Source organism: Serinus canaria, chromosome Z (assembly GCF_022539315.1).
Source record: "Serinus canaria isolate serCan28SL12 chromosome Z, serCan2020, whole genome shotgun sequence".
Classification (NCBI taxonomy): domain Eukaryota; kingdom Metazoa; phylum Chordata; class Aves; order Passeriformes; family Fringillidae; genus Serinus; species Serinus canaria.
In genome coordinates this window covers 13,855,050-13,881,718 of record NC_066343.1, presented here as the reverse complement: position 1 = coordinate 13,881,718, position 26,669 = coordinate 13,855,050, and the positions used below count along the sequence as shown (strand labels likewise).

General features: G+C 42.3%; 1 protein-coding gene across 1 annotated transcript; it reads left to right on the top strand.

Annotated features, from left to right (window-relative positions):
* LOC127061093 (sushi, nidogen and EGF-like domain-containing protein 1) lies at window positions 1–24,947 on the top strand. The gene is given in 6 exon segments (XM_050987352.1): window positions 1–184; window positions 22,487–22,522; window positions 22,825–22,955; window positions 23,747–24,028; window positions 24,171–24,308; window positions 24,765–24,947. Coding segments are annotated over 6 exon segments (954 nt in total).
* Window positions 24,948–26,669: the final 1,722 nt, after the last annotated feature.

Sequence of the window (26,669 nt, the reverse complement as noted above, 5' to 3'; positions counted from 1 at the left end):
ATGGGGCAAGGGGGTCTTCTCTCGCCCCACATTGGGCACCAAGCTGCCGTGCTGCTGCTTCAAGGACCCTCGACTCCCCACACGGTGGGGAGGGGGAAGCGCCGGCTAGCAGGAGAGCACTGGCAGCGGCTAGCAGCGGGGGGCACTACCCAGGCGAGCCAGGGGCGTCCAGGCAGCGCCTACGGCAGGCTGAGGAGCATTTGAGGAGAGCGGCGAAGGATGAAGGAAGCTGGAAGAAGAGGTCCTCTACCCCGTGGATGCAGTCCAGAGGGAGTTTATTCACCTCCAGGGGAAATTCCAGGGGGCAAAGGCAAGGGGGGACAGTGACAGCAACTTATAAAGGGGGTGGAACATAGGTAGAGATACATTAAATGAACCAATGAGGGAAAACTGAGGAGGGGTATTGAACATAAGTGACACTGAGGCAACAATAATATACAGACTAAGGAGGGGCCCAGAGCACCTGCCCAATCACTCCCTGGGGAAGGGAGAAGTCTCTGGAAGAATGGGCAGGGCCCCGGGAGACGGACAGGGCCTGGGAGGGGAGGAAAATATATCAAATGAGGTAGTTACTAGGGGAACGGGGGTGGAGACAAGGGGTTGGCAGCTTGCCCAGACAGGGAGGGTACTATCCAGGGAAAGGGGGAACCAGGACTGAACCATCGAACTAAATATGGGGTTGAAACTGGGGAGAACATTACAAAATGGGGAGAACAGTACAAAATAGGAGAGAAACTGGCCGCGCACCGCAACACCTACCACCTCCTCTGAAAGGCCTGAGTTTGTGTCAGCAATTCTCTGAGTTATAAAAGAGGATTTGCTTTGGTTGGCATGGGAGTTATGTTTTTCTCTATTTTTATCTCGTTGATGCTACCTATGTATTACTGTTAAGCCACACTCAAGAGTAAATCAGGCTGCTGAGATGAGCACAATTTTGTTTCTCAATGTGTTTGAACAGTAGGATTAAGCAACAGGGCATGAAGGGAGTTTGATAACCTTGACATTTTTTGCTGTTTTTTGTTCTATATAATTTTGCTCAGTCTAGACAAGTCTGGTGTTATGAGACTGACCATCTGTCTTATTTTTGCCTGCAGTGAGGAGCTGTCTGGTGGTTGTTCTCTCCTGAGCACAACAGGCTCAATTACAGGTTGAATGGGTATTTATGGTGTATTTTGCAAAAAAGGTGGCATGGTTTTGCAGTAAAGGAACATCTAAGAAAGTCTCTGTGAGGCTGTCAGACACTTAATTGCTCTTTGAGTCGAGGCACTAGTTGGTGAATTAGTGAATTTCTACAAAATGAGTATGGGTCCTCTGCTAAGAGATTTATGTAACTGTATTACGTAAATCCTTGGTCAGACCCATTAGCTAATGTAAACCCACAGAGTTCAATTTCCATATATCTGCTGTGATTTATATTAGCTCAGAGCCCAGTCTTATATTTTCTCATCCTGACTGTGTTATTATTTATTAAGAGTGAATTTGTTGTTTACAATGCCCTAGAGATGCAAACCAGCTATGTTTCTGGCTTGATTTCCCTGAACGTGAACTAAAAGAATAGGAAGCAATAAATTTGGAATATTTTTTTCTGGCAGTATTATGACAGAGACAATTTTGTGTTAGCTGGTCTGTTCAGGAAGTGTAAACCACATTGCAACTAACATTTTACACAGGAAGCATGTGAGAAAACATATGGAATGATTTGTCTTTACTTAAACATTCAGGCAGATTGTGACTCTGAATTGCTGCACCCATGCCGCACATTCTTACAAAGAGACACCAGCAAGAAGAGATGCTTGGGTAGAACTGTCCCCTCAGAGGTACTTGGCCGTGATTATTATGGACCCGTGTGATGCACAAATCACTTTCTCTGAGGGTCTAAGAGGTAGCCCTAGGAGGAATGGAAGTGCTACTACTGCGTTTCAGCCAGGCTGAACTGGCATGGGTAGTAGGAAAACCAGAAGAAATGTGATCCCCAGCCCATCTTGCCATGCCCACCGTGGAAGGGATTTCCTTGAAAACAAAGCCCAGAAGGAGCTGGACTGTTTACCTGCACAACAGGGCAGCAGAGCAAAGAACATGGGACATCTTCCTTGGGTGGTGGTCAGCCTCAAACAGAATCAGCTCTGTGGGTTATGGGGTACAAACAGGATTTATTTCTGTGGTGGGATGTTGAAACAGGTCAGACCATGAGAATGTCACCTGTCAGTCTTCAGTCTCTTAGCTGCAGACAAGTACACAGATGTATCAGGCAAAATCAGGCAATTGGTTTCAGTATGTCTGCCAAATATGTGAAACTCATACTCCCGTCAAAGCAACAGGCAGTTAAAAACAGGAGTTAGAAGTAGGTTCTAGACCTGGGCAAATACTTCACCTACACCAGACTTCATCTGTGTGTTTGCCTTGATCTATTTTCGCATTTGAGCTCTTCCCTAATCCTTATTTTTTCTGTTGGCCTAATTTTTCCCCCCTCTTTTCTTCACAGTAGTGTTCAAAACTAATACAAGTATATCCCTAAATCCAGATTTTTCCCTTGATACACCAAGGACTTCCAAAAGGGTTGTAAAATACACTGCTGTGATACGAGGTCTTGCTGCACCAATGAATCCCAAAGAGAATGGCAGCAGGAAAAGCTGGCTGGTGTTGATATACAAGTCTCTGACAGATTTCTTTCCCAGCACTGAGTATGACAAACCCACTCCAGACATGAGAAGTGACTGCTGGGCTCCCAGCAGAACTCTTTGATTTCCCGGCCAAGACCTCGGGAGCTCTGTGTTTCCATCTTTATTTGGCCCGAACGGCAGGGGTGTCTCGGATGAGCCCACGGAGCGTCAGCCAAGGTGGCAGCTGTCACGGAGAAACACGCGCCGACACATCTCGTCTCAGATGATCCTCTTAGCAGCAGGTTCTGTCTTCGTGAGGCTCCCCTGACACTGCCACTTGTACATCCACCAGCAGGGAAGGGAAATTGCATCTCAGAGCAAGCTGTGTCCCTCTCAGGGCATTCACTCACCAGTCCCTTTGGAGGGAGGTGTGTTTCCTTTTTGCTGGTACCCACAGTGCTTGCAGAGCTCTTGTTACCAATGAAATTCCCTGACTGAGCTCATGCTTGATGAATTTTCTGCCTCCCAATAGTCATGTGGGACCTGGTTCTTATTTTTCTTCAGCATTTCTTCCCTTCCATCTTCACAGAGAGAAGGGATTAGAAGTGACAGCTATCACTCTGTGGCTGTTGGTACTAATGGATTTATAGGCTCTGACAGTACAGGGCCCATGATGTGAAAACCTCGTTATTGCTAGAGAAGATTTCCTGTCTTTCACTATTTCTCAAGAATTAATATTCTTTTACAGAATGTTTTCAGCCTCTTTCTAAATTATTGTTCTTTTTTTGCCAGGGAATGGCAGCCAGCGTTCCTTCAGCAGATCACAGGGAAACAGACAGGGGACTTCTTTTGGTTGGTTTGTGAAAGTCCCAACAGATTTATATTGCAGAATATAAAAAAGAGGTGTGAAGTTATACCTGCTATCCCTTCTACCATCTGATTAATAACTAAAAGTACAGTATTTTTTTCCCCCATTTTGGATGAGCAAGGTGAAGCACACTTGGCTCTTGATGTGACATGAGTATGAGGAGAGGCTTTTGCTGGCTTTTGAATCTTTGAGGATTTTGACACCAGGGTTTGGTGCCCCACCAGCTGCAATAGACCTGTGAGATACCAAGAGGTGACTTGCCCTTTGTGACAATGAACAAGGACAGTGAAGACAACATGGGAAGTCAGAGAGACTCCCTCCCTCCCTCCCCTTCTCCCTTCTCCCTTCCTCTTCCTCTTCCTCTGCCTCTTCCCCTTCCCCTTCCCCTTCCTCGTCTTCTTCAAGAAAGTTTGGCTGTTTCATCAAAATGATTAAGAAAAACAACCTTGTATTCTTTTCTCAACAGTGACAACATTCTCCTGTTACTGCACTCCTGGCACAAAGCCCATTTTTAAAATTAGGGTCCTGATCCTTTGGCTGTGTCTCTGTGTTGCCACATCCAAAGCAGATAAAAAGGTCGGTATCAGCAGGAACATCTGATCACCAGACTTTGTGGCTAAAATGTCATCAGTTAGGATGTGTTCTGTTCAAAAGGCAGAGTGGCAGAGAGCAAGATGATCTGGGACATAGAAGGTACTGAAGCATCCATCTCTTCCTGCAATGCTGGCCTGCAGACAGGTTAGGTGCTGATGAAGAATAAACCCTAATTGGAGATGACAAGATGATTTGGGGCAACATGGAACTTAACTAAAGACTTCCGTCATGCTGGAAGGAAAGAAAGATGATATTCCTTGTCTGCTCTCTGGAAAAGCAGAGAGGAAACTGGATTCTAATTTTTGTTACTCAATGGTGAACACAGAATAGATAAAAGCAAACCCATGAACCTTTAATTTCCTAATCTTGCACTTTGTCAGATTTCACTCTTTTGAACTCTTTTTATGTATTAAAGTGGTTTGTGTCCCTCTGTATTTCAATTCTATCTCCTTAATTTATTTAATTTATTTTATCTTGTCTAAAAGGAATCTTATGGGCCTTGATTTTAGTCTTGTTTGGAAAGGAAAAGTAAAAAAAAAAAAAGAAAAAACCCACCAAACCCCATTTTTTAAATAGTGCCATGACCAGGAATAACCCTGACTCTTTCTCTGTTAACTTTTCTGAAAAATTTTGCTCAGGTTCTTCACCCTAAAGTTCTAACATTATGATGTCCCAACTTTCCCTTTAATGAAATTGCACAAACTGGGCAAGGTTGATAGAAACCACAGGAGATCATCTAATCCAACCTCCCTGCAGAAGTGGAATCTTTCCCCCCTTTAAAAAGAAAATTCTTGGCATTCACAGAGTCTGATTTTGTACAGAGAAGCCACTGAGCATTCATCACAGCAACAGAAAAATATTTCTTGGGTGATTTTTAATTTTATTTTTTATTTTATTGATGAGTAGTGGTAAAAAGCACTGAACTGACTTGCAGCTTCACACAAATCTCACAGACTGCATATATCCAAGAGGGATGCTTTTGTCAGAGGGGGTTAAGAGGCAAAATCCAAGTGATTAAAATCCAAAATGATGCTTAGAATGGGACAGAGAAAAGAAATAATTTATTTCAAGAATACTCCAGGCCCATCAATATCATTATTTTTGTCTTAAATTACAAAGGAATAATGAAGAAAAGCAGGTGGGGATGGGGGTAGGAAGAAGAAACAAAACAGGGTGAAAAAAGCTATGTCTGCTTGGTAGGATTTTGAAAGACTAGAGGAAGAATTCTGTTCAAACTGTCCAAAGAGGGAGATTTATAAAATTAAGAATTCCTCAAGGAAAACAGACTGAAAAAGGCATATACGTGAGGATTTGTGGTTCTGGCTGGTGTGACCTGGTTGAGTGGCTTTGCACCAAAGGGGGCCATGGGCTTCTCAGTCTGTGGGGCTGCAGCATCCAGGAGCTCAGGCACGTTCTGTCCTCTTTTACTGGTACCTCCCCCAGCTGGAGAGCAGCAGTGTCAGACCCGGTGCCAGGGGTGGCTCTGGAAAGGGCAGGGACGCTGGGGATGGACAGACACCCCTCAGCTGCCTGCAGCTTCAGCTGCTGCGGAGCCATCCCTGGGACATCTCGGCCTAATGCTGGAGAAGCTGTGACACCACGGCAGGGCCGGACTCTGTGGGGACATTTTCTGCAGGACAGGGATGTTTTGGGGGGATACCAGTCTGTGGGACCCCAGTTTGGCTGCAGCCCCTGCAACCCAGTAAGTGTTGGGTGCTTGGGCGTGGCAAAACTTTGTTGTTGGTTTTGGGGGTTTTTTTTGATGTTATAGTTACAATACCCCAAATTCTTCCTGTCTGACAGCCCATTTTGTCTATTTCCTGAATATCTCTGGTGCAGATTGAGCTGTAACAAGAAACCATTACCCAATTAGCACAGTGCTTGTACATTGCAGAAGAAGGCCAATAGATTAATTTAAAAAGAAGTCCAATAGATTCATTTCACACAGCTGCAATCTAAATTTCCATTAGTAACAGTTTAAAAAGACTGAGCCCGAATCCATTCAAAGTAACCAATACTTGGACAACCTGTAATCCTCCCCGTCTTGTGCTACAGGTAATAAATTTTTCCTCTGCAGTCAATGTAGCCAATTGTCTCTCAAGTGCCTTTTAAATACATTAACAAGCAATAAGCTGCTGTCAACACATTACAGAAATTTATTCCCTTCATAAAACACATAAGTACCTCTCAGGAATAATTTGGTAATTTCTTTGTATATGTTCAAACTTCACATATTTAGCTGAGCAGAAGGTATTTCCTTCTGCATCCCCTAGGAAAAAATTATTCACAGAAACAGCTAAGTGCTGATTTTTTTAAATTTTCCACCAATATTTAATATTGCAGAGCAGGAACAAGAAGAGAGATATTTTTTCCAAACAGATTCAGAAACATATATTTACTTTAAATCTATATTTCGCATTAGAAAATACCTACAATACCATCAAATTTTTCAACTGAAAAACCAGTCTTTTAAAATTCTTCGATTGTGCAGCAAGAGTTTGTCAGAAATATTTCTGAATTCCTGTCTGTCCATTAGCTTTACTCAAAAGATGTTGACTGGTTGAAAGAGAGTCCTCGCAGCAACATGCTGGGAGAAGGAAAAGCTCTTGCCTGAGACAGTGACATGTTCTGAATCTAAACTCAGTAATACTTGCTGAAAATACAACTCAGGAAACACTGGCAACACTTGATCATTATGTGAGTTGAAAAACTCCACTCTGCTTTGTCAAAAAAACCTTCTTTGATTCACCTGGCAACTTTCCACTTTGGACTCACCTTTTTGTCATCAAAACATACACTTCTCATTTGCAGGAGGCAGAATTTCCTTGCTCACTAAAGGATCTTCCAGGAGCAGCTCCTTACTCGCTTACTTTGCTGTTCAGTCTCTCTTACTGAGGATCTTGTTGCTCTTCCCTAAATGGCACCTGGACCTCTCAGGAAATTCAGTTTTTATCATCCTTCCTGCTTCTCAGTTTTCCTGGACTGCTGATTTTCCATGCAGCCGGTTATCCAAGCATCTGCTGTGGAACATCAGAGGTCAATGCTGTGGAAGCCTGCTGCAAGAATCACATATTCAAAGTCACTGGCTCACATTGGGTATTGGTTCATGAGGGCCAGTGGCAGCTGGGCAGAGAGGCTTTCTCTACTTCCCATCCAAAATAATTTCCAGGGGTTGGCCCATCCAGGCCAGTGCTGCTGCTCGGACTCTGTGGGACACCTTGTTTCATCAGTCCTGATGGGTGTTCACCACCCTGCTCTATTGTCTTATCAAGGGCCTGCAAAATGTGTTTTACACCACAAGCTGTTACTTCACTAAAATAACGAAGAAAAAAATAAACCCGCGAATTGAGGAGCAGGAGCACACTATTTTCTACCCAGCTGCAGTGGTTTATTGTTTAGAATATGAGATCAGTCAATTTCCTCTTTCCCCGTCTAAATCAGTGCAGAATATTTATGCAATATATTAAATTAATTTTATTGGCTCAGCATTTGAATCCTGTGGAACCAACACTTTAGAGAATATTCTCAGTAAAGTCATGAAAAGCAGCAGTTATAACTCCATTCATCCCACAGCTTCTGACCTAGTTCTGCCATATTGGAAAAAATGCCCAGCCAGAGGGCAGGTTTCCTCAGTCTTTTGTTTGCCTTTTCAGACATTCTACAACTGTATTCTGAATCAGCTGAGAAGCTTAAAAATCACAATTTCCTCCCAGTAAAAACACCTCAATCTCTTGGCAACTCAACCAACTTGCTGTTTCTGACTGGGTAAGTAATTATTATTTTTGCTATTTCCCTCTGTTCAGAGTTCCACACTGCTTAAGCCATGGCCATAAAAGGAGGCAGTTATTTACTGATATTGCAGTTATTTACTGTGAATATTGTGGTGAGAGTTCCCTTTGCAGCAATGTGAAAACACTGCTGATTGCTGGAGCCTTATGCCCATGTTTCCTCCCTCCCCTGGTCTCCTTCTGACATTCACAGACAAAATCTGCAGAAAACTTCAAGAGGAGGGCTGCACATCAAACACAGGGTGTGTGAGGTGTTTGTTTCTATTGAGCCTTTTCCCTAAAGGATTGATGCTCTGCAGCTGGACTCATTCACCATGGAAGCCAAGGCTGGGACAGGCTAGGGAGGCAGCTAGAGCAGAGACCCAGGATTTACCAGTTTAGAGTTCTTCCAGCAGAATAAACACTCTGAGTTCATAGATACCTCCACACAATCAGAACATACTTGGAAATCCCTTTGAAACTAGTGCTGTTGCCATCTCCATCCTCCTGTGCACCCTTCTGCATATAAACTGTCCTTTCCACTGGACAATGAAGCCCAACATACATTTTCAGCAGGATAAGCTAGCAGAGAGCTGGAAGCAAGAGTGAGACAGGAAGGTTTGCTATAAAAAGGCTGAACCTGCTCTCAGAATTTTGTCCAAACTTTCTAAGTCTGGAGGCTGCCCTGCACTGAATGAGCAAAGGGAAAAAAGACTTTGTCACAACAGTGGTTTCAAACAGCTGTGCCTGATAAACAAAAAAACCACCAGCCTTTGTATGAAAGAAGACAGGCAGACCAACAAGCTGTCATGGATGTCACTATCTAAATAACGAGAAAAACAAAAAAATTACTGAGTTGGCAATTTTTTTTTTTTTTTGCCATTGTATTGGACAACTTATGTCTCTGAACTTTCTCTTGATTGTATCTGACTTTCTGTTCCCTGCTGGAGCAGTCCGTGATGTCCCTGACACAATTTCTCTTTAGGCCAGAGCTGTGTGGCTTTGGGAAGCCCAGGGAACGTGGTAAAGTAGGACTGACCATGCCAGCTTAGGTCCCAGGATCAATAAGCCTAGTAACATATCCTGTAAGGTTTTTTAAGAAATATTAATTATTCAAGCCTAAAAGTCATTTTTGTACTGATGGTTAACACTTTCTTTGCAAGCAGTTAAGCTTTATGAAGCATCAGACAAGATGTGTCACCTGTCACACCCATCTTGGAGCACTGATACAAATTCCAAAGTATTTATTTTTGCTTATTTATTTTTGCTGAGACCTTTGCCAGTGCAGCTAGATTTCACCAGCTTGGTTGAGAACAAAGTCATAAAATGAGATGGAGAGGCTTACCAAGTAAATTAATTACATAAATTATTTACAAGTTAAATTAATGCCAGACAGCATAGATGTTGTATTGTAAGTCTGGCATAAAACTGAGAAGGCCAAACGCTAACTACAGAATTTAATGTAAATAACCCTCTTTGATGTCCTCTAATTAAGCATACAGCAGAATGATTTTGGCATCAAAAGCATGTGAAGCTATCAAGTCTAAGAAGAAATCCCAATATTTATAGTGTGTCTGTCATCAAAATATGTACGGAAAGTAAATTACTCTTCTTCTGATGAGATTGAGCAGAAAAATGTCTTTCCATGAGGCAAAAGCTATGAGCAATGACACAGTTTTAATTAAGGAATGAAAGTAAATTTGGGTAATTACACAGCGCACTAGAGGTCATTCCTTCTGCTCTCTGAAACCAGACTAAGCTGCATTTGCAAATGGGCCCCTGTGTTGTCCAGGAGTTGTGTCTTCCCTAGTGCTGGTCAATAAAGAAAAACAATTGAATATGCCTTTTTTTCTACAATTTTCTTTAGCAGAAACCTCTTCATTGTCACCAAATGAAAGTGAAGATCAACAATGTGCCTGAAGCTGGGTAACACAACCAGTCCCTGAACAGAAAATGGAAATAGTCCTGTTTCAACTAAAAGGGATGGAAATGGGAGATTTGGCTCCTCTTTGATACTAGATGACACAGAATAAACAGTGAACATTGAATTATAAATGCCTTTAAAATATTTTTGCAACTAAGCAAGGACATCTAATTAGTTTTCAAAAGTATCTCATTACTGAGTGTAAATAACACAGTGAAAGTAATTAACTTGTGCAATGCAAATTGCCAGTTGCCAAATATTTACAGTTACAGCTTTACCAATAAACTTCAGACACAGCTATACACCAAAAGAAAAATGAAGGTTAAAATATCTTTGAAAGCTCACATATTTTTATGAGCATAAAATGAAACCAGTCATGACTCACCAAAAAGTTATTAATTGCAAATTGCAGACCCATGTCCTCAAGTAGCTGAATTCCTAATTTCACAGCCCAAGAGAAAAACTCCTTCTTCTTTAGAGAGAAGTAGCAGATTTTCCTCTAATGGGTCTGAAACACTTAGCTATTCATTAAAAAAATGGAGTTGTAAGAAATTTTTGTCAGAAATTGCAGGGTTACTTCCCTCTTGCAAAATAAATCCTGCTCATAGTTTTGAAAAAACTACAAAATCTTGGGGAAGAAACACCACTGTAATATTTCTAGAAAAGCTTAGGGGTTTTTGCTTTCTGATCAAGGCATGTAGTAGTTCAAGTTTTGTTGTCAAATCAGCTACATTGTTCATCAGGAAAGTACTCAAAAATCCTGAGCACTCTTAATTTGTGGAAAAAAAACATATTCTGGGGGCTTTCATTCCATTATAAGATTGATTCAGCATTGTGCCTACAAAAGCAGAAGAGGAGAAAAACACAGTTGAAACTACCTTAGAGGACTAGCTAGAAATAGAGAAGCTGTGGAAAGAAAGGAGAATAAAAGCTGACAAAACCCCCAGCTTTTGGCCTCATTCCTGCACTATAAGATGCAGCTGAAAAATGTGTAGATAATAAAAACATAAGAATTAGGAAGAATACCAGCACACCACACTACTCATTCTCACAGTTTTGGCTAACTGCTTGAAGTGTAAAATTTCACAAGCACAGGGCACATCCCATTCAAGGAATTTTCAGTTCATTATGAAAGGCGAAGATTTCTGACTGTGTCAATTAATTTCTTTACAGAAAGCCCCACTTTTGCCTATTACACTGCTCAGGGAACTACCCAAGGCAGGGATGTTTCAGTGAAGTGAAATTCAAGTGGCAAGATTACTTCACTGTTGTGCACATAAAGAAGATGTGATTTACCACTGTGTTTTTGCAGATTTAGATGCAGCATAAATACCAATACCAATGCAGTGGCACACGCTTGCTATGATTGATTACTAAGGGAAAATGGAAAAGAATATTTCATAATTCTACAAGAGTCCTAAGGCATGTGAAACAGGAGCTGGAGTACATTTCTGACCCCCAAGATAGGCTTTTCACAAAAGAAAAAGATGACATTTCAGAGCAGATCATTCTATTTTTCTCCTTAATGGCATTTCCTAAACAGTTTATATAAAAACAGAACAAGCACCCAAAACTTAACCAACCCTAAACATCATCAAATGTGTCAAAGGATTATTGAAGTATTATTCAGTGCATTTATCTGGTCTCATTGTGCCACCATTATGCCCTTGCCACATAACTTCCAGATTGATATAGTTAAAAGTAAACATTAACAATACAATAAACCCCACAATGGAAACCTCTCCTTTTTTTTTGTTGTTTTTTTGGTTTTTTTTGGTTTTTTTTTGTTTTGTTTTTTGGGTTTTTTTTGTTTGTTTGTTTTTGGGGTTTTTTTTTGTTTTTGTTTTTGTTTTTGTTTTTGTTTTTTGTTTTGTTTTGTTTTGTTTTGGCTTTGGTTTTGGTTTTGGTTCATACCAGCAGAGATTTGGAACCAAACATTTGAGTGCACAGAGATTTGGCCATGGAACTCTTTGCAAAAACTAATGGGTAAAGGTGATGAAGAGTGTTACAGGAATTATCTCCAAGCTTCTTCTTTTTTTTTTCCAAATTAGCATAAAACCACAAAGTGTGTAATTGTTTGGGAAAGGAAACACAATGGGAAAAGCAAATAAGTTACCAAAAGCAAATAAGTTACCAAAGTTTTCCTGACAATTTTGAGGTTTTGTCTTAAAATTAATGTTTTCCTAAGAAAACCAGCAGCTAGCCTGTGATACAGCATTAAAAAAGTCAAGATATGAAATAAAAATTTTTACATGAAAACATAAATCAGTAACATTTCTAAAAAAAAAAAAAAAACTCTTCAAAATAATTTTCTTTATTTGTGCCTTTTTTATTTTCCTAATGATATCTACAACTATTCTAATAGGAATATCAAGAAGCCATTTAAAATATATTTGTGTATTGGGAGTGGTATTGTTAGCAGGAATCTTTCAATGGTATCATTCAGTGTTTCCTTCCTGTTGCTTATGAATGCATTCTCTTCTTTAGTTTTTCTTTCATAACTTCTCTCTTCTGAAAACTCTTTTTTTCTTTGTTCTCCTTCATATAAGAGAACTTTGAGGTTTTATCCCAAAATTTTCCAAAAATTCTGATTAATTTTGTGTAGTTTTAAAAAGGATTATTTAATTGAGTGAAAATGTGAAGCAAGCCCACTGATCAAAATGTGTGCTTAAAATAAATAATTGAATATTTATTTAAATAATTGTATAAACAACAGCTATAGCAAATAAGGCACTTTATTTAGTATAATCTCTTAATATAGAATAGTAAATTTATTCACTATTGTTAAAAAATAGTTCAGTTTTTAATCTACAACCATGTGGTTTATGTTTGTCAACCACAGAAACTGAAAGCTACTGAGGAAGCAGAATTTTTACTAAAAACTTAATTAAAAAGAAATAAAGCACAGAAAGTTAAAAATAAATTAACAAGTCTGGTTTCTTTAAATATCAATCACAATTTTTTCCCACTTAAATATCCTAACACATGTCGGCAAACAAGATGTATTTTCAAGATTTTCCTCTTTAGGCTTCTGAAATTTAAAACTGAAAAGAAATTTTTCAATGAAGATTTATGTTATTTACGTTTTGCTTTTTTAAAATCGATATTTCAAAACTAAAAATTGTGCCAAGCCCGAAACCTTTAGCAGGCTGACAGAAGTGTGAAAGCCACCCTGCTGATTCTTCAGCAGCTTTCCATTTCTGTGGCTGAGGAAGCAATCTGAACTGCCACTGGACATAAAACTAAAGGAAAACTCCCCTATGCATTTAGTAGCGTTAATATGAAGCTGAAATGAGGGATTTATCCAGGTGCCCACACCGCAGCGTTTTGCACTACCAGAAACACTCGAAGTGGTCACTAACTTGTGGCCTCTCTGGCTCTGCAAGGATTTTTGGTACAAGGGGCAGCAAACCAGGGGCTGATTTGTGCTGAAATTCATTCAGCTGCAGTGATTGAGGAAGGTACATGGCAGAAGAAATAAAGACACAAAAGGCTGAAGCGGCACAGCCACAGGTGTAAGACCAACCACTGACCAGGGAGAATGGAGCCAACACGTCCTCACTAGCCAGCCAGGCCACTCTGTAGACATCACAATAATTCTCCCTACAAACGTAGCTAATTTCAGAGGCGAGAGATTAGATGAAACACACCACTGATCTGCCAGCCTCGTTTCTACATGGAGTTTAACATCCTTGGCCTCTCCTGAGTTCAGCGAATATGAAAATGTACAAGGCAGCTTGGAGCGCAAGGGAGCAGCGAGACGAGCTATTGCCTCTCCCATATTTCAAACATACCATTAGAGGTTTAAGGACTGACATAATTATGATACAGTGCTTGTGAGATTCCAGGTCATTAACCTCCTCTGCCATGTGTAAAATGGAATAACTCTGTGGTAACTACTGAAAGAACTACACGCAGAAATAATTAACACGTATTAGCGGAGTCACACTGAAAATTCGCAGACATCAGCAGGTGCTGGGGCTGGCTCTGACTGTGCCAGACCCAGCTGCCTTCACAGGAGGGTGGGATATCCCGCCCTGCAGAAGTTGCATGTTTTAGGACTGGGATCTCTGTAGGATCCCTAGGGGTATCTGCAAGGTAGGTATCTACATTTAGTCTGGTGCCACTTCCAGGGACTCTGAGGTTTCTCTACCTCTGGTTGCTTTGTCATGGTATAAGCTGATAGTCAAAACCTGATATAAGCTGATAGTAAAAAAAAAAAAGATCCTTTCTCTGGCCCAAACTATCAAAAATGTTATTTTACTGACCAAAAATCTGTTTTCATCATGGTATTGATGGCATTGTAAGAGGAACTTGATGACTGAATTCCCATACTTGTGACAACCAGAGAGCTCTGGTACAAGGCCCTGCTCTCTGGCACTGCCTCACATTCCCCAGCAGATGGAAATTGATAGATTTAACAGGGAAAAAGCCAAGGAGACATTAGCACATGTTCTTTATATTCCTGTGCACTTCCTGTTTTTTCAGGATACTAATCTCAGTACACTACGTGTTTTGCCAGCAGTTCCCAGTGACCACAGACATTTCATCTGGCTGAAGTATGGCTCAGAGGCTTTAGGCTGGATGTTCCCAGCTGAATCCTTCTGTTTGCTCAGGAGAACCCTGTCCAGCTGGATCAGCAGGAGGTGGCTCCCAGCAGTCACCCTGGAAACCCAGGGTGCTCAGACCCGCTGCGCTCTGCCCTGCAGCACCCTCGCCTGGATGCAGGGTCAGCTCATTGCTTTCCAACAGCCCTTCCCCTCAACAGGAGCACCACAAAAACAGAACAGCAGAGAAACACTAATTAGTTTGGCAAACCTGCCAGCCTTTTTAGACCTCTGGAAAGTAATGTCTCTCAAATGTCAGGTGGCAGGAAGGCAGGAGCTGTGCAGAGACCACAGGTCTCTGCACAGCTCACAAAATGTAAGCTGTAATGTATTGCAACTGATTTTAGGAATTCATGAGGATCTACAGTAATGGGTAGCAGCTTTTTTGTCTGGCTGACAAAAAAGCTGCTACCCATTACTGTAGATCCTCATGAATTCCTAAAATCAGTTGCAATACATTACAGCTTACATTTTGTGAGCCTTAATTAAAATTTTAGTGAAAGGAATCAGTATTTTCTGTGGTTTCGGGAGAAAGTAATGTAATTTCTGGAACTGCATATCTCCTTATGGATAATACAGGTGTATTACCACTTCAGCTGGGCTCAAGAGGCAATTTCCCAGTCATATTCTTGTATGACACACTCCTTCATTTCATGGAGCCCTTTCAGACCATGATGAGGGGCTTTTTTTCTGGAAAAGGCTTAACCAAACCCTGACATCCAGAGGGTCTCCTAAAATGCTTCACCTCTTGCAGCCGTTCAGTCCACAGCACCAGCCTAAGCTTAATCTAAATAGAACACCCTGAGTCTGTGTGATGTAAACGTCAGCCCTGAATGTTTTGTTGTGCAGATCTGCTCCTTTTGCTCTACAGTATGTGCTAATGTGCATACACCCTTTTGTCACCTCTGTCAACATAATTTTGGCTTGCCTAAGCCATATCCATAATTTCCCAAAATACAGATAATTGGAGAGTACTACACTGCCTATAGAAAGTCAGCAGTTACAAATAAATTCCAAATACAAATAAATTCCTGGTTATATTCCTTGTCAAGACTGGAACAGTGGTGTTACAATCAGGCCAAAATTCTATTGCCCAAAACTACAGAAGGGCAATTCCAAAAGTTTTTGAGGCAGCTACCAACATCAAGCACAGCAGAGAAATGTTTCTGTACTCACTCCAGTGTTTCTCTGTTGGCCTTTTATTTCCCTTAGCCTTTATAAAGAAAGAGGCTCTTTGTTCTGTTTCATTTGGGTAAGTTCCTCATAGGATAAACAGTCATTAGCTTGCTCTGCCTTTGCCAGAGGGGTGGGGAAGAGAATCAGAAGGGTAAAAGCATGAGAATTTCATGGGTTCAGATAAAAACCACCTAATAAATGAGGAGGGAATAAAAAAGAAAACAGAAAAGTGATGCAAAGTCAGTCACCCACCCACCTCCCACCAGCAAACTGGGGTCCAGACAGTCTCCAAGAAGTGGTTGCATTGGGAAGAGGTCCTCTCCGCCTCCTGCAGAGGAGGACCGTACCTCTGAGTACGGTCCGGGATGATACAGATACTGCTTTGAGTTCCAGCTGTGCCAAATCCCATCCCTTTTCCTAACCCCACCTGCTCCCTGAGAGAGCACAGAGTACCAAAGGAGATGCAGGTGCTGTGCAAACACTGTTCAGCAGTAACAAATCACCTGTGTGTTGTCCAATCTCTTTGCCCCAGATCTGAAACAGCCCCATATGTGTGGTCAGAAGGGAAATCTCCACCTCAGCTCAGTGCAGGAACATTATATTTTTTCTTTTATTTAACAGTCATGGATGACACAGATGTTCTGAATGGTGTTTTTGAAATTTTTCTCAGAACTGTAATGCCTCAGAGAGATCTCCCTCTGCACCTTTGACTCACCTTTACTCCCTTTGGCTCAGCCATACACAGACAGACTGCTTCTGTCAGTATGAGAAGTCACCCTGAGAGTTAGCTGACCCCAGGAGTTTCTGGCACTTGAACTTTCAAGGAAATTCAAAATAAGGTGACAGTAATCACCTGGAGAAGGCAGAGGCTATTTTGAGGGTAGAAGACAGCAGTACACTTCTGGAAGCATTTTACCATGTCATGAGTCAAAGCTGAACACTGTGTTGAACATGGGAATCTGTCAGTAAGGGTAAAGGAAGACACCAGATGTAAAAGGACTTATTATAAAAGATACATGAGATTATCTGTCGTGTTGATGTTAAATTTAGAGCTGGTCTTTAACATTTCATAGAGGACAAAGACATGCATGCTTTTGTAACCAAATTCCTGCCATTGCAGGATAGGGAGAGTCTGGTTCTGACAGGGGAACATCCCTTTAAGGTTGCACTTAATCATTGTCATAGGTGTTCCTGTCATTCAGAATAGCACAAAGTTTTAACTCATTTTTTCCCTTCTCTCTCTTCTCTTCTCTTCTCTTCTCTTCTCTTCTCTTCTTCTTCTCTCTCTTCTCTTCTCTTCTCTTCTCTTCTCTTCTCTTCTCTTCTCTTCTCGTTCTCTTCTCTTCTCTTTCTCTTCTCTTCTCTTCTCTTCTCTTCTCTTCTCTTCTCTTCTCTTCTCTTCTCTCTCTCTTCTCTTCTCTTCTCTTCTCTTCTCTTCTTTCTCATTTTCATGACCTGCATACAGAGAATAGAGGTATTTCTCCACAAGAGAATTAGACCATTTTTGTTAGGGCTAGACAGTCAGAAAAGAAGTTCAAGGCCAAAACCACACACTCACACAAGATCTACTCTTCTAAATCCTATAAAACATCTGCACAAAACTTGTGAAATCTGCCTTTCTAAATCCTAAGTTACTGAATATCATGTTTTATTTAATTGGAGATCTTAGTAGCCAGATGCTGTGGCAGCTAGGTAGAGTCCCTCTCTCATAAAACAAAGGGTGAATCTGCTTGTGCCTCTTAATTGCACATAGGTCAAATTAAACCTTAGTTTAACTCAAAGCCTGCTGGCAGGCTGTGAGAAGTAAGCCAGTAACACAAATAATGCATAAAGCAGCAACAAGAGGGTTGTGTGAGTCAAGATTAGGGAGATCTGATTGCCTGGCAGGAAGATTAAAAAAAAAAGAGGAGGGAAGATGTACAACATCCATTATCTTCCCCATCTGTTTTGTGGAAAACACTGAAGTTCTCTCCCACAAAATTTTCCAAGGCAAAGCTTTTTTTCAACCAGATCTCACCAATACTTAGAGTAAAAAAAAAAAAAAAAAAAAAAAAAAAAACTTCTGAAAATGTTATTTCTAACACACTGTGCATCTTAAATGGTCAATGGTCAACATGATTTTTTTGATAAAATCTTCTTTACCTGGCTGCTTTTATGCTTTCCTGGGTTGTAGGAAGCCTGAGTGCATTGTGTTCAATGTCATCACAAAAGGAAGCTACAGTCTGATCAAAATAAATAGATTCTCAGAACAAGTTAGTTGTGTAATTTGAGCTTCTTAGTCTACACCATAGCTGGAAACTGCTGGCAACAAATAAAATTCCTTTCTAATGGAAAATGCTGGTCCACTTTGCAGAGCATGATACAGCTGTCATCTTGGCAGACTGTTAATTCACACCACGATGCACAGATGTACCCCAATATAAATATAATTCAGTCACAGATAAGTGCCTGGTGAAAATTTGAAATTTTATCCTAAAATGTTACGTTCTGCTGACAGCCCAGCCTTGTTTCATGATTGGTTTGTATGTGTGACTCAGATCCAGGACTGAAGTGGTTGCATGTAAAGCCACACACACACACATGGAAAGTGGAGCTACTGGCAATTCCAGGATGTGATCAAAGCCTTCCATCTGTTCCAGGGGATGTAGAACTGAGTTCTGACTAAGATGTTTTTGCACCTTTTAAAACCCTTTGCTAATTCACAGTTGGGTTTGTTTTTTTGTTGGGTTTCTTTTTGCCAAGAAAACTGTAGTTTAAAACCTTAAAGCTTTGAAATCAAATAAATATTAAAGTAAACTGAATTATTCTAAATTACATCAATTTCAGTTTTAAAAAGAAAGTAAAATTTCTAAAGTATGACGAGCCAGTTGAATTAAGATTTAATAATGTGTGCTCAGATTTTTATTGCAAAGCTGTAAATGGGCTTCTTTGTGTGTCTCCTTGCATTTCCTTCTCTTTCCAAAGGTTCATTGCAAAAAGATTTAATGCAACTAATGATAAATACAACCCAAGCGTCAGCCAGGGAGGTGTTATAGAGAGAAAGAGAGTGTCTCTTTCTCTCTATACTAATTAGGGAGCACAAGAAATATAAGCAGAGGGATTTAAAAGCAAACAGAGACTCCGGTAGAGAGCAGATACAGGAACTTTCACTACAAACCTGCCCTGATGGATATTAATGCAATAAACTCAATAAATCCCTGACCTCCTATTGCTGCAGAGCAGCGAGTGGGAGCTGTGCTGCATCGCTGGGGCTTGCAGAGTCTTTTTAGAAAGGCTGCTGGCATGGCCAGCAGGTTTCCTGCCGGATTTGAGCAGGGAGAGGCGCCCGCGGTGCCCAGCCCGGCTGGGGCAGCAGTGACCGCTGGCACTGAACGGGCCGGGGCTGTCCTTGCCACACTCCGGGGACCCTGAATAAAACCTGCTTTCCTCCGCCGACCTAGGCTGCCCTTGGGCGGGACAGACGATCGATCCTTCAGGCTGCACTTTCCCAGCTGCGTGGAGGGATCATTAGCACGGCAGGAAAGGGAGCGCCGGGGCTGCCTGGTCGCATCAGGTCGGATCAGATCAGCGTCTCATCCCGTCCTGCATCGCAGCCCGGTGCACAGCCCTTTCCAGAGGCTTTAGGGGAAGGTGACAGAGGCCACCCTGTTGGAATGCTGTGGAGTGAAGGTTCCAGAAGGAAAATGTGGCTGGCGTGTCAGCTTCCTCCCTCCAACCAGAAAAATAAAGAATTTATTGTGTTTAGGGTCACAGCTGCTGAGGCAGAAGGGAGTGAAGCTCAAATCCAGTGTTCTGTGATCAGTACCAGACGGAAGAGGCAGGGAAGGGCATTCTCTTTCTCTGCTGTAACTCTTGCTGGTTCCAGTTGTATGAAATTACAGCAACAACATCCTCATGAGGGCAAACACAGCAACAAATATTCACAGCACCATGTTCTAAAGCCAAGGTTTAAAACTAATGTGAATCCAAACTCCTGCTCTCCGGTGTTTTAACCTACAGTTTTCCAAGCAGACAGTATTTGTGCCATTTGACTCAGTCTTCTTCGGGAGCTGAAAGCTGAATACCCAGCAAGGGATCCATCCAGAATTTTGGGTGGCATTGAAAGACATGACTCTCCAGATTGTGCCTCTCACAGGCACCTGTGGCTAGGAGGCCAGCAAGGTGGTTTCTTACAGTGGACAGAAAGAAGCAACTGAACTTCAGAAGGAAACAGGTTTTTTAATTAAAACTACCTATGTAAATCTCTTACCTGAACTGAAAGTTTGGTCCAATCTGGAGAAAAGGAAAATTAGTATTTAACACTAATCAGAATGGGTATGATCTATGATTCATGTCCCCAGAGAGATGATACTAATGCAAATAAGCTTTAAAACCAGCAAGCACAGTTTTGCAGCTCCTCCCAGCATTAGCAGTGCACATAAAAGCCATGTGTTGTGATAAAGTCTTGAATCGGGGAGGAAAACAGAACCAACCAGCCCCAAACCAAACAAACCTCTCCATGATGCTCTAAGACACAAAGAGCAAGACGTTCCACACCATCTGGTTTGCACCTCACATGTCACCAGACACTGAAAGCAGTGGCACCAAGTGACCGCCAGCATTAACCTTTCCTTGGAATTCTGCTCCCTCTCCCTGCAAGGCCCTGACAGAGTTTTACTGATGTTGTTGGCTCTCTCCAGCAAAACCACACAGGATTTTATTCCTTGAAAAAATGTCCTGGGGACATTTGCAGGGCAAGGAGGGGTGAGGCTGGGGGGTTGGGGCAAGCATTAAGCTCTGACCAGTTCATCACAAGCTCTTCATCACACCCAGCCGAAGGAGAGAAACTGACCCCAGAATTCTGGAGAATTTGGAAGTAGGTGGGTGGATCTTGCCACTGATGGGGTCCCACATGAAATTGGGTGAGGGGAATGCACAGGGACAGCCCAGCTGAATGTCTTCATGGGATCCCCTCCAAAAATCCAGTGAATTTCTCATAATTCTTGCCCAGACTCTTCAACCTCTGTCCACTGTCTCCAGGGAAACAAACCCAAATCTGTCTGGTTTGTTTGTTTGTTTGCAGAATTAATGAGAAAAGTCCCAGCTGAGGATTCTGAGGATTCTGGAGAGGTCCAAGCTCCTGGACCAAAAAAAAAAAAAAAAAAAAACCCCAAAAAAAAACCACCAAACAAAAAAAACCCCAAAAAAACCCCAAAACCAAACAACTTTAAAGAGTTTGAAAAAACCCATCTGGAACTGGGAAAATTAGGTTTCTTAAAATACAAGCAAATTAAGGGATTTTCCTTTGGAAAAATAAGAAGAGAAAATGAGAGCAATAATAAAGAATTTTCCTAAAAAAATACTTTTAAATTGCCAGGTGAATAAGAAACAGAGTTTTTTTTTTCCTTAAAATAGAATAAGAGCTTTTTTTTTCCCTTAAAAAAATCCATAAAACCAAAGATATTATCTTTTTTTTAGAAGAAAAGAAACCACACTAAAAACTTTGGTGATTTAAAGGGTTTTATTTCCTCCAAAAAGAAGAATTCCTACATATAAGGACTTCTTTCTTCCAGGAAAGAAAGGCCAAAGTACATGATAAAGATTTTTCTTAGTCTCACAACAACAAAAATGAGTCCTCAAAATCCCAAATAAACAGGGATAATCTATTTTCTTCCTGATTAAAAAAAAAAAAGGAGATACGGATCTATAATTAAAAATAATTTTTAAAAGACTTTTTTGTTTAAAAAGAAATTTCAATCTGGGGATGAAATTTGAAAGGCACAAAAACTTGACATAGGGTGAGGAGGGATCCAGAGATGTCTCCAGAACCCCAAATTAATAAAAAAAAAGTCGTAACTGTGCTTAAAAAGATACATCTGGAGGAGCCCAAAATCCCCAACACATGACAAAATCCTCACCACATGATTAAATTTCCTTTTCTAAAGAATCCTGGGAGAGCTCAGAGAGATTGGAGGGGTGGAAAGTTGTCAAATTACATGTTCAGTTTTGTTTTGATAAAAGAAGGAGCAGGACTAGGTGAAAGCCAGCATTTGAGGGTGTTTGAGCTCATTTTCAGGCTGCAGTTTTTCACTTCATTGAAATCCAGGTGAGGGAATTTTTATTCTGGTGGGATTTTGGTCATTCCTTGGAATATTGTCACTTTAAAGTCCTGGTTTTTCATGCATATAAGGAGGATTTGTGCCTTTAAATCACTTAAAATGCATTAAAAATGTAAATAATTCTCATTTTATTCAGAAAAAAGGGAAAAAATACTGAATTTTGGCACAGAAGGGGAAAAATTTCTTCATTCACACAAATAGCAAAAACTGAAGATTCAATTAAATGAAAATCAAATAAATAGAACATAAATAAAAATAGCATTCATCTAAGAACTTCATTAAATAAAAAGACAATGCATTTAGAATTAAAAATTGAAATTAAATTAAATAATGTTCACTTATATAAAATCTTTTATTAAAATTGAATCATAGTAAATTAAATTTTAAAATTAAATCAAATTTTAAAATGTCCTTAATTAAATTAATTACTACTTTAAAATGTACTATAATTAAATCAAAAAGACAGTTTTTAAAATACTTAAATTATTTTTAAAAATTGTTAGTATACCACACATACACAAAGCCCTCCACACAAAATTCCTGGACAAAGTGTGTGCTTGGTGGTTTATTATGATTTTTTTTTTTTTTTTTTTACCTCTGGAACTTCATTGCCTCTGGAACTGCATCATCTCTTTTGGGGAGGGTTGTTGGTTTACTTGTTTGGATGTATTTATAGTTTCTTTTTAAGTTTTCCAGGTTTATTTACAGTTATTTTAGGGTCAAGGATGTCACCCTCTAGTATTTTCTCCCTCCTGATTTTAGGTAAATATTTGTTTCTGAAGAGTGTTGTCATTTTCATCCCTGCTGGAAAAATGATTAATCAACTCATTTTCCCTCCTATTTCTTCTCCAGGTTCCATGGTGGACACCAAAACCTCATCTGAAAAAGGTGAATTTTGGGGGCTTTGCCCTAAAAAAACATTATTTCCACCTAAATCAGACTTTGTCCCACCCACATCATACAATTTTCCTGCTGTTTTTTGTTCTCCCAAAATTCATGTGTTCCCCATGTAATTCCACTGGGTTCATTCCCTTTCACCCCAGTTTCACTATGAAAACCCAGGAGAAGAGACATCCATTTTTAAGTAACCACTGGAGCCATGGGAACCCCAAATTTGGTGGGTTACACCCCAAAATCCATGTAATTGGGTGGGAATTTGGGGCAGATCCGAAATCCTGATTTTCAAACAGGATCCCTGCTCTATCCCTATGGACTGGACCAGGGGGATAAAACCAACCCCAAACTCGATGATGGGACATTCGAGGCCATCACCCTCTCCATTCCCTTCACCTTCTATGGCAAAACCTACCAAACTGTGTTTGTAGGTCGCCCCAAATTCCATATTTTGGGGGATTTCCTCCATTTTTCCAAATTTCCACTCCATTTCTACTTAATTTTTCAGCGGTGTGTGTGTGTGTGTGTGGGTGCGTGGGTGAGTGTGTTTGTGTGCGTGTGTCCCCAAAATCAACCCTTCTTGAATTCGTGGTGGGTTTTATCCTTGGACACTGAAACATCTTCAGATGGGTGGGGGATCTTGAGTAGGCTGGTGGTATTGGGGGGGGGGGTGGAGGGTCTTGGGAGGTTCTGAGGATGGTGGGAGATAGTGTGGTCCGTCATGGTGATATGGCTGGGGGGGCTTGGGGCAGTTGGTTGGTTTTGGGTGGTCCCCCACAGGGTGGATCTTGGGGTGTGTAGGTGGGCATTGTGGGATCACATGGGTGGCGGATTTCATGAAGGTCCCTTATGGGTGGGCCTCGGGGGGAATGGTGGGTGTTGTGGGGTCCTGTGGGTGCTGGGCCTTGAGAGGGTCCTGGGGGTGGATGCTGCTAGGGGGTTCTATGGATCTGATATTTGGAGAGGTCCTGTGGGTGGTTTGTCTTGGGAGGTTGATGGATCTTGAGGGCTTCTTTGGGTGCTGGAGGATCCTGTGGATGAGGGTTCCTATGGTTGGTGAGTCTTGGAGGAGTCCTGTGGGCGGTGGATCTTGGGGTGTTGATGGGTGTTGGGGGTCCCAGTGGGTGGTGGTTCTAGGCATGCTTGTAGGGTCCGTCCTGAAGACCCCACAACTCCGGTCAAGGTGTTGCACCCACCCGCTCTTGGCGTCACCTCCAGGTGAACAAAAACGGGGTGATCTCCTTTGACGAGCCCGTCAGACAATACACCCCCGACCCCTTCCCTCTGGCGGACGGGCGCCCTTTTGTGACTCCCTTCTGAGCAGATGCGGACAACGTGCTGGGTGGGGCCGTCTTCTACTGCCAGAGCACCGACCCGGCGCTGCCGGAGGACATCAGCCAGCACATGACCCAGTACTTCCCCGACAGCCCCTTCACCACCACCTGGGCCTTAGTGGCCACCTGGGACCGTGTGGCCTACTATGGCTCCACCTCTGAGAAGGTGAGGCCCATGGGGCATGGAGGTGACTCATTGGCTCTTGTTGACCCACTTGGTGGCCTTGCTGACCAACCTATCTTTGACCTCCAGAACTCATCCCTGACCTTCATGACCCATCCTTGACCTCTGTGACCTTTCTGCATAGGGGAACACCTTCCAGGCTGTGCTGACCACTGACTCCAAGATGTTCTACACCATCCTCAACCACTGGGACATCCAGTGGACCACAGGGGCAGCGAGTGACGGGGACGCTGAAACAGGACTTGAGGGGACCCCAGCACATGTAGTTGGGAAGGGTGGAAGAGGAGGGGGAGGTTGTCCCACTCCATGTTCTGAGGATTATGAAAATGAAGGTCAGGGATTGGCCCATCCCATTTCCTAGGGTTGATCATGATCATGATCATGATGAAGGCCCAGGACTGGCCCACACCATTTTTGGGAAGGTCAAGTTGCCCTTTTCCACCTTCTGGAGAGGATGATGACGAAGGTCAGAGGCTGGCCCATCCCAAACATTGGATATGGTAATGATGATGGCGATGGTGATGATGATGATGATGATGGTAAAGACAGGAAGTTGTTCACTCTTCTTCTGGAGATGAACATGATACTGATGGTCATGGATTGGTACATATAATATCTGGGTGACACCAAGTATGTTCGCATCCTGAAATAATTTTTGGGGCCCGCTGCCCCTTTGGGTGGGGTCTGCCCTTCTAGATCCCCACCCCCAATTTTCCAGGTGGGATTCAACAGTGGTGATGACACCAACTTCTACAACATTCCTGGATCCCAAACTGATGCCATCATCAACATCACCACCACCTCCAACGTCAAGGTCCCAGGACGCTGGGTCTTTAGGGTGGATGACTTCCAGGCCCCAAATGTGGATCCTCCCCAGCTGGACAACAACTTCTGGCTGTAAGTTGGAGGAGAAAATTTGGAACTTTGAGGAAAAGTGGGAATTTGGGGGTAAATTCAGGAATGAGGGAGGAAAAGTGGGGATTTGGGGCAATAATTTGTGATTGGATTTAGAGGGAGACTGGATTTGTTGGGGAAAATTAGGAATCTAATTTTCTAAAATTCTAAAATTAGGAGTCTAATTTGGAGGAACGGTGGGAATCTTGCTTGGAATATTGAGATTTTAGCAGCATTAGGAACCAGAGAAAATTGGGCATTTGGGGAACAATTGGAAGTTTGTCAGGGAAAGGTGAGAATTTTATGGGATAATTTGTGAGGAAAATTTGGATTTCTGAGGGGAATATTTTTGAGGGGTATGGGGGATTTGGTTGGAAAGTGGCTCTTTCTCTTGGGCTGTTGATATCTCCCCTAGGTGAAGTGAGGGGAATGTGGCAGAGGGACCTCACCACTGCCACTGTGATCACTGATGAAGTCACTGTGCAAGTCAAGATCATGCCAGCTTCTAGCAGAGCAATAAAATTTCAGCTAAGACATTGCAGTGTCTATGTCCTTATTGTCATGGCACCCACAGTGATGTCATCACACTTATGTCACCATCACCCTCACTGTTCCCACAGTGGCAGGGGATCTGAGGTGTTTTGGGGTGAAATGTGACGGAATTAATCCAATTTTGCCTTATTGGGTGGTAATTTCTGGGGTCTTGTGCAATATGAAGTCACGTGGCAGCCATGTGCAGAGGAGACACAACCCACAAGAAACAACTTGGCACACACCCCCAAAATGCTGCACCTACAATACACTTGGACATCACAAGACACAAAAAAGATGCAAGACACAACTTCACCCCTCCCCACCCTTGACTCCTATTCACAGAACCACGGGAACATTAAGGCTGGAAAAGAACTCCAAGAACCTCAAATCCAACCTTTGACTGAACACTCCATGTCAAGCAGACCATGGCTCTGAGTGCCATGTCCAGTCGTTTCTTGAACACTCCAGGGATGGTGGCTACAGCACCTCCCTGAGCAGACCATTCCAATGCCCAATCACCCTTTCTGTGAAGAAATTCCTCCTGATGTCCAGCCTGAACCTCCCCTGGCATGGCTTGAGACCATTTCTTTTTGTCCTGCTGCTGGTTGCCTGGGAGAAAAGATTCACTCCCACCCGGCAATGACCTCTCTTACAGGTAATTGTAGAAAGTGATAAAAGTCACCCCTCATCATCTTTTCCCCCAGGCTAAACCCCACTAAGCTCCCTCAGCTGCTCCTGGTTCTCCAGACCCTTCCCCAGCTCTGTTTGATTCTCTGGACATCCTCTAGCCCCTCTCTCTCTTTCCCATGAGGGGCCCAAAACTGTCCCCAGCATTTGAGGTGTGGCCTCAGCAGAGCCCAGCACAGGGGACAGTCACTGCCCTGGTCCTGCTGCCCCACCATGGCTGGCACAGCCCAGGTGCCAGTCACGTTCTTGGTCACTTGGAGCACCTGGCTCAGGCTTTGCTGTGGTCATGAGCACCCCAGGGCCTTTTAAAATGAGCAGCTTCCCAACCACTGTGCCCCAGCCTGGAACTGCAGAGGTTCTTGTGACCCAAGGGCAGGACCTGGCACTTCCCCTTGTAGCAGCTCATGCCATGGGCCTGGGCATAGTGATCCCATCAATTCCTCAACCCACAAAACACTGGGGGTTTTTCATTCCATCACTCCGTCCTTCATTCCTTCGACCGGAAGGA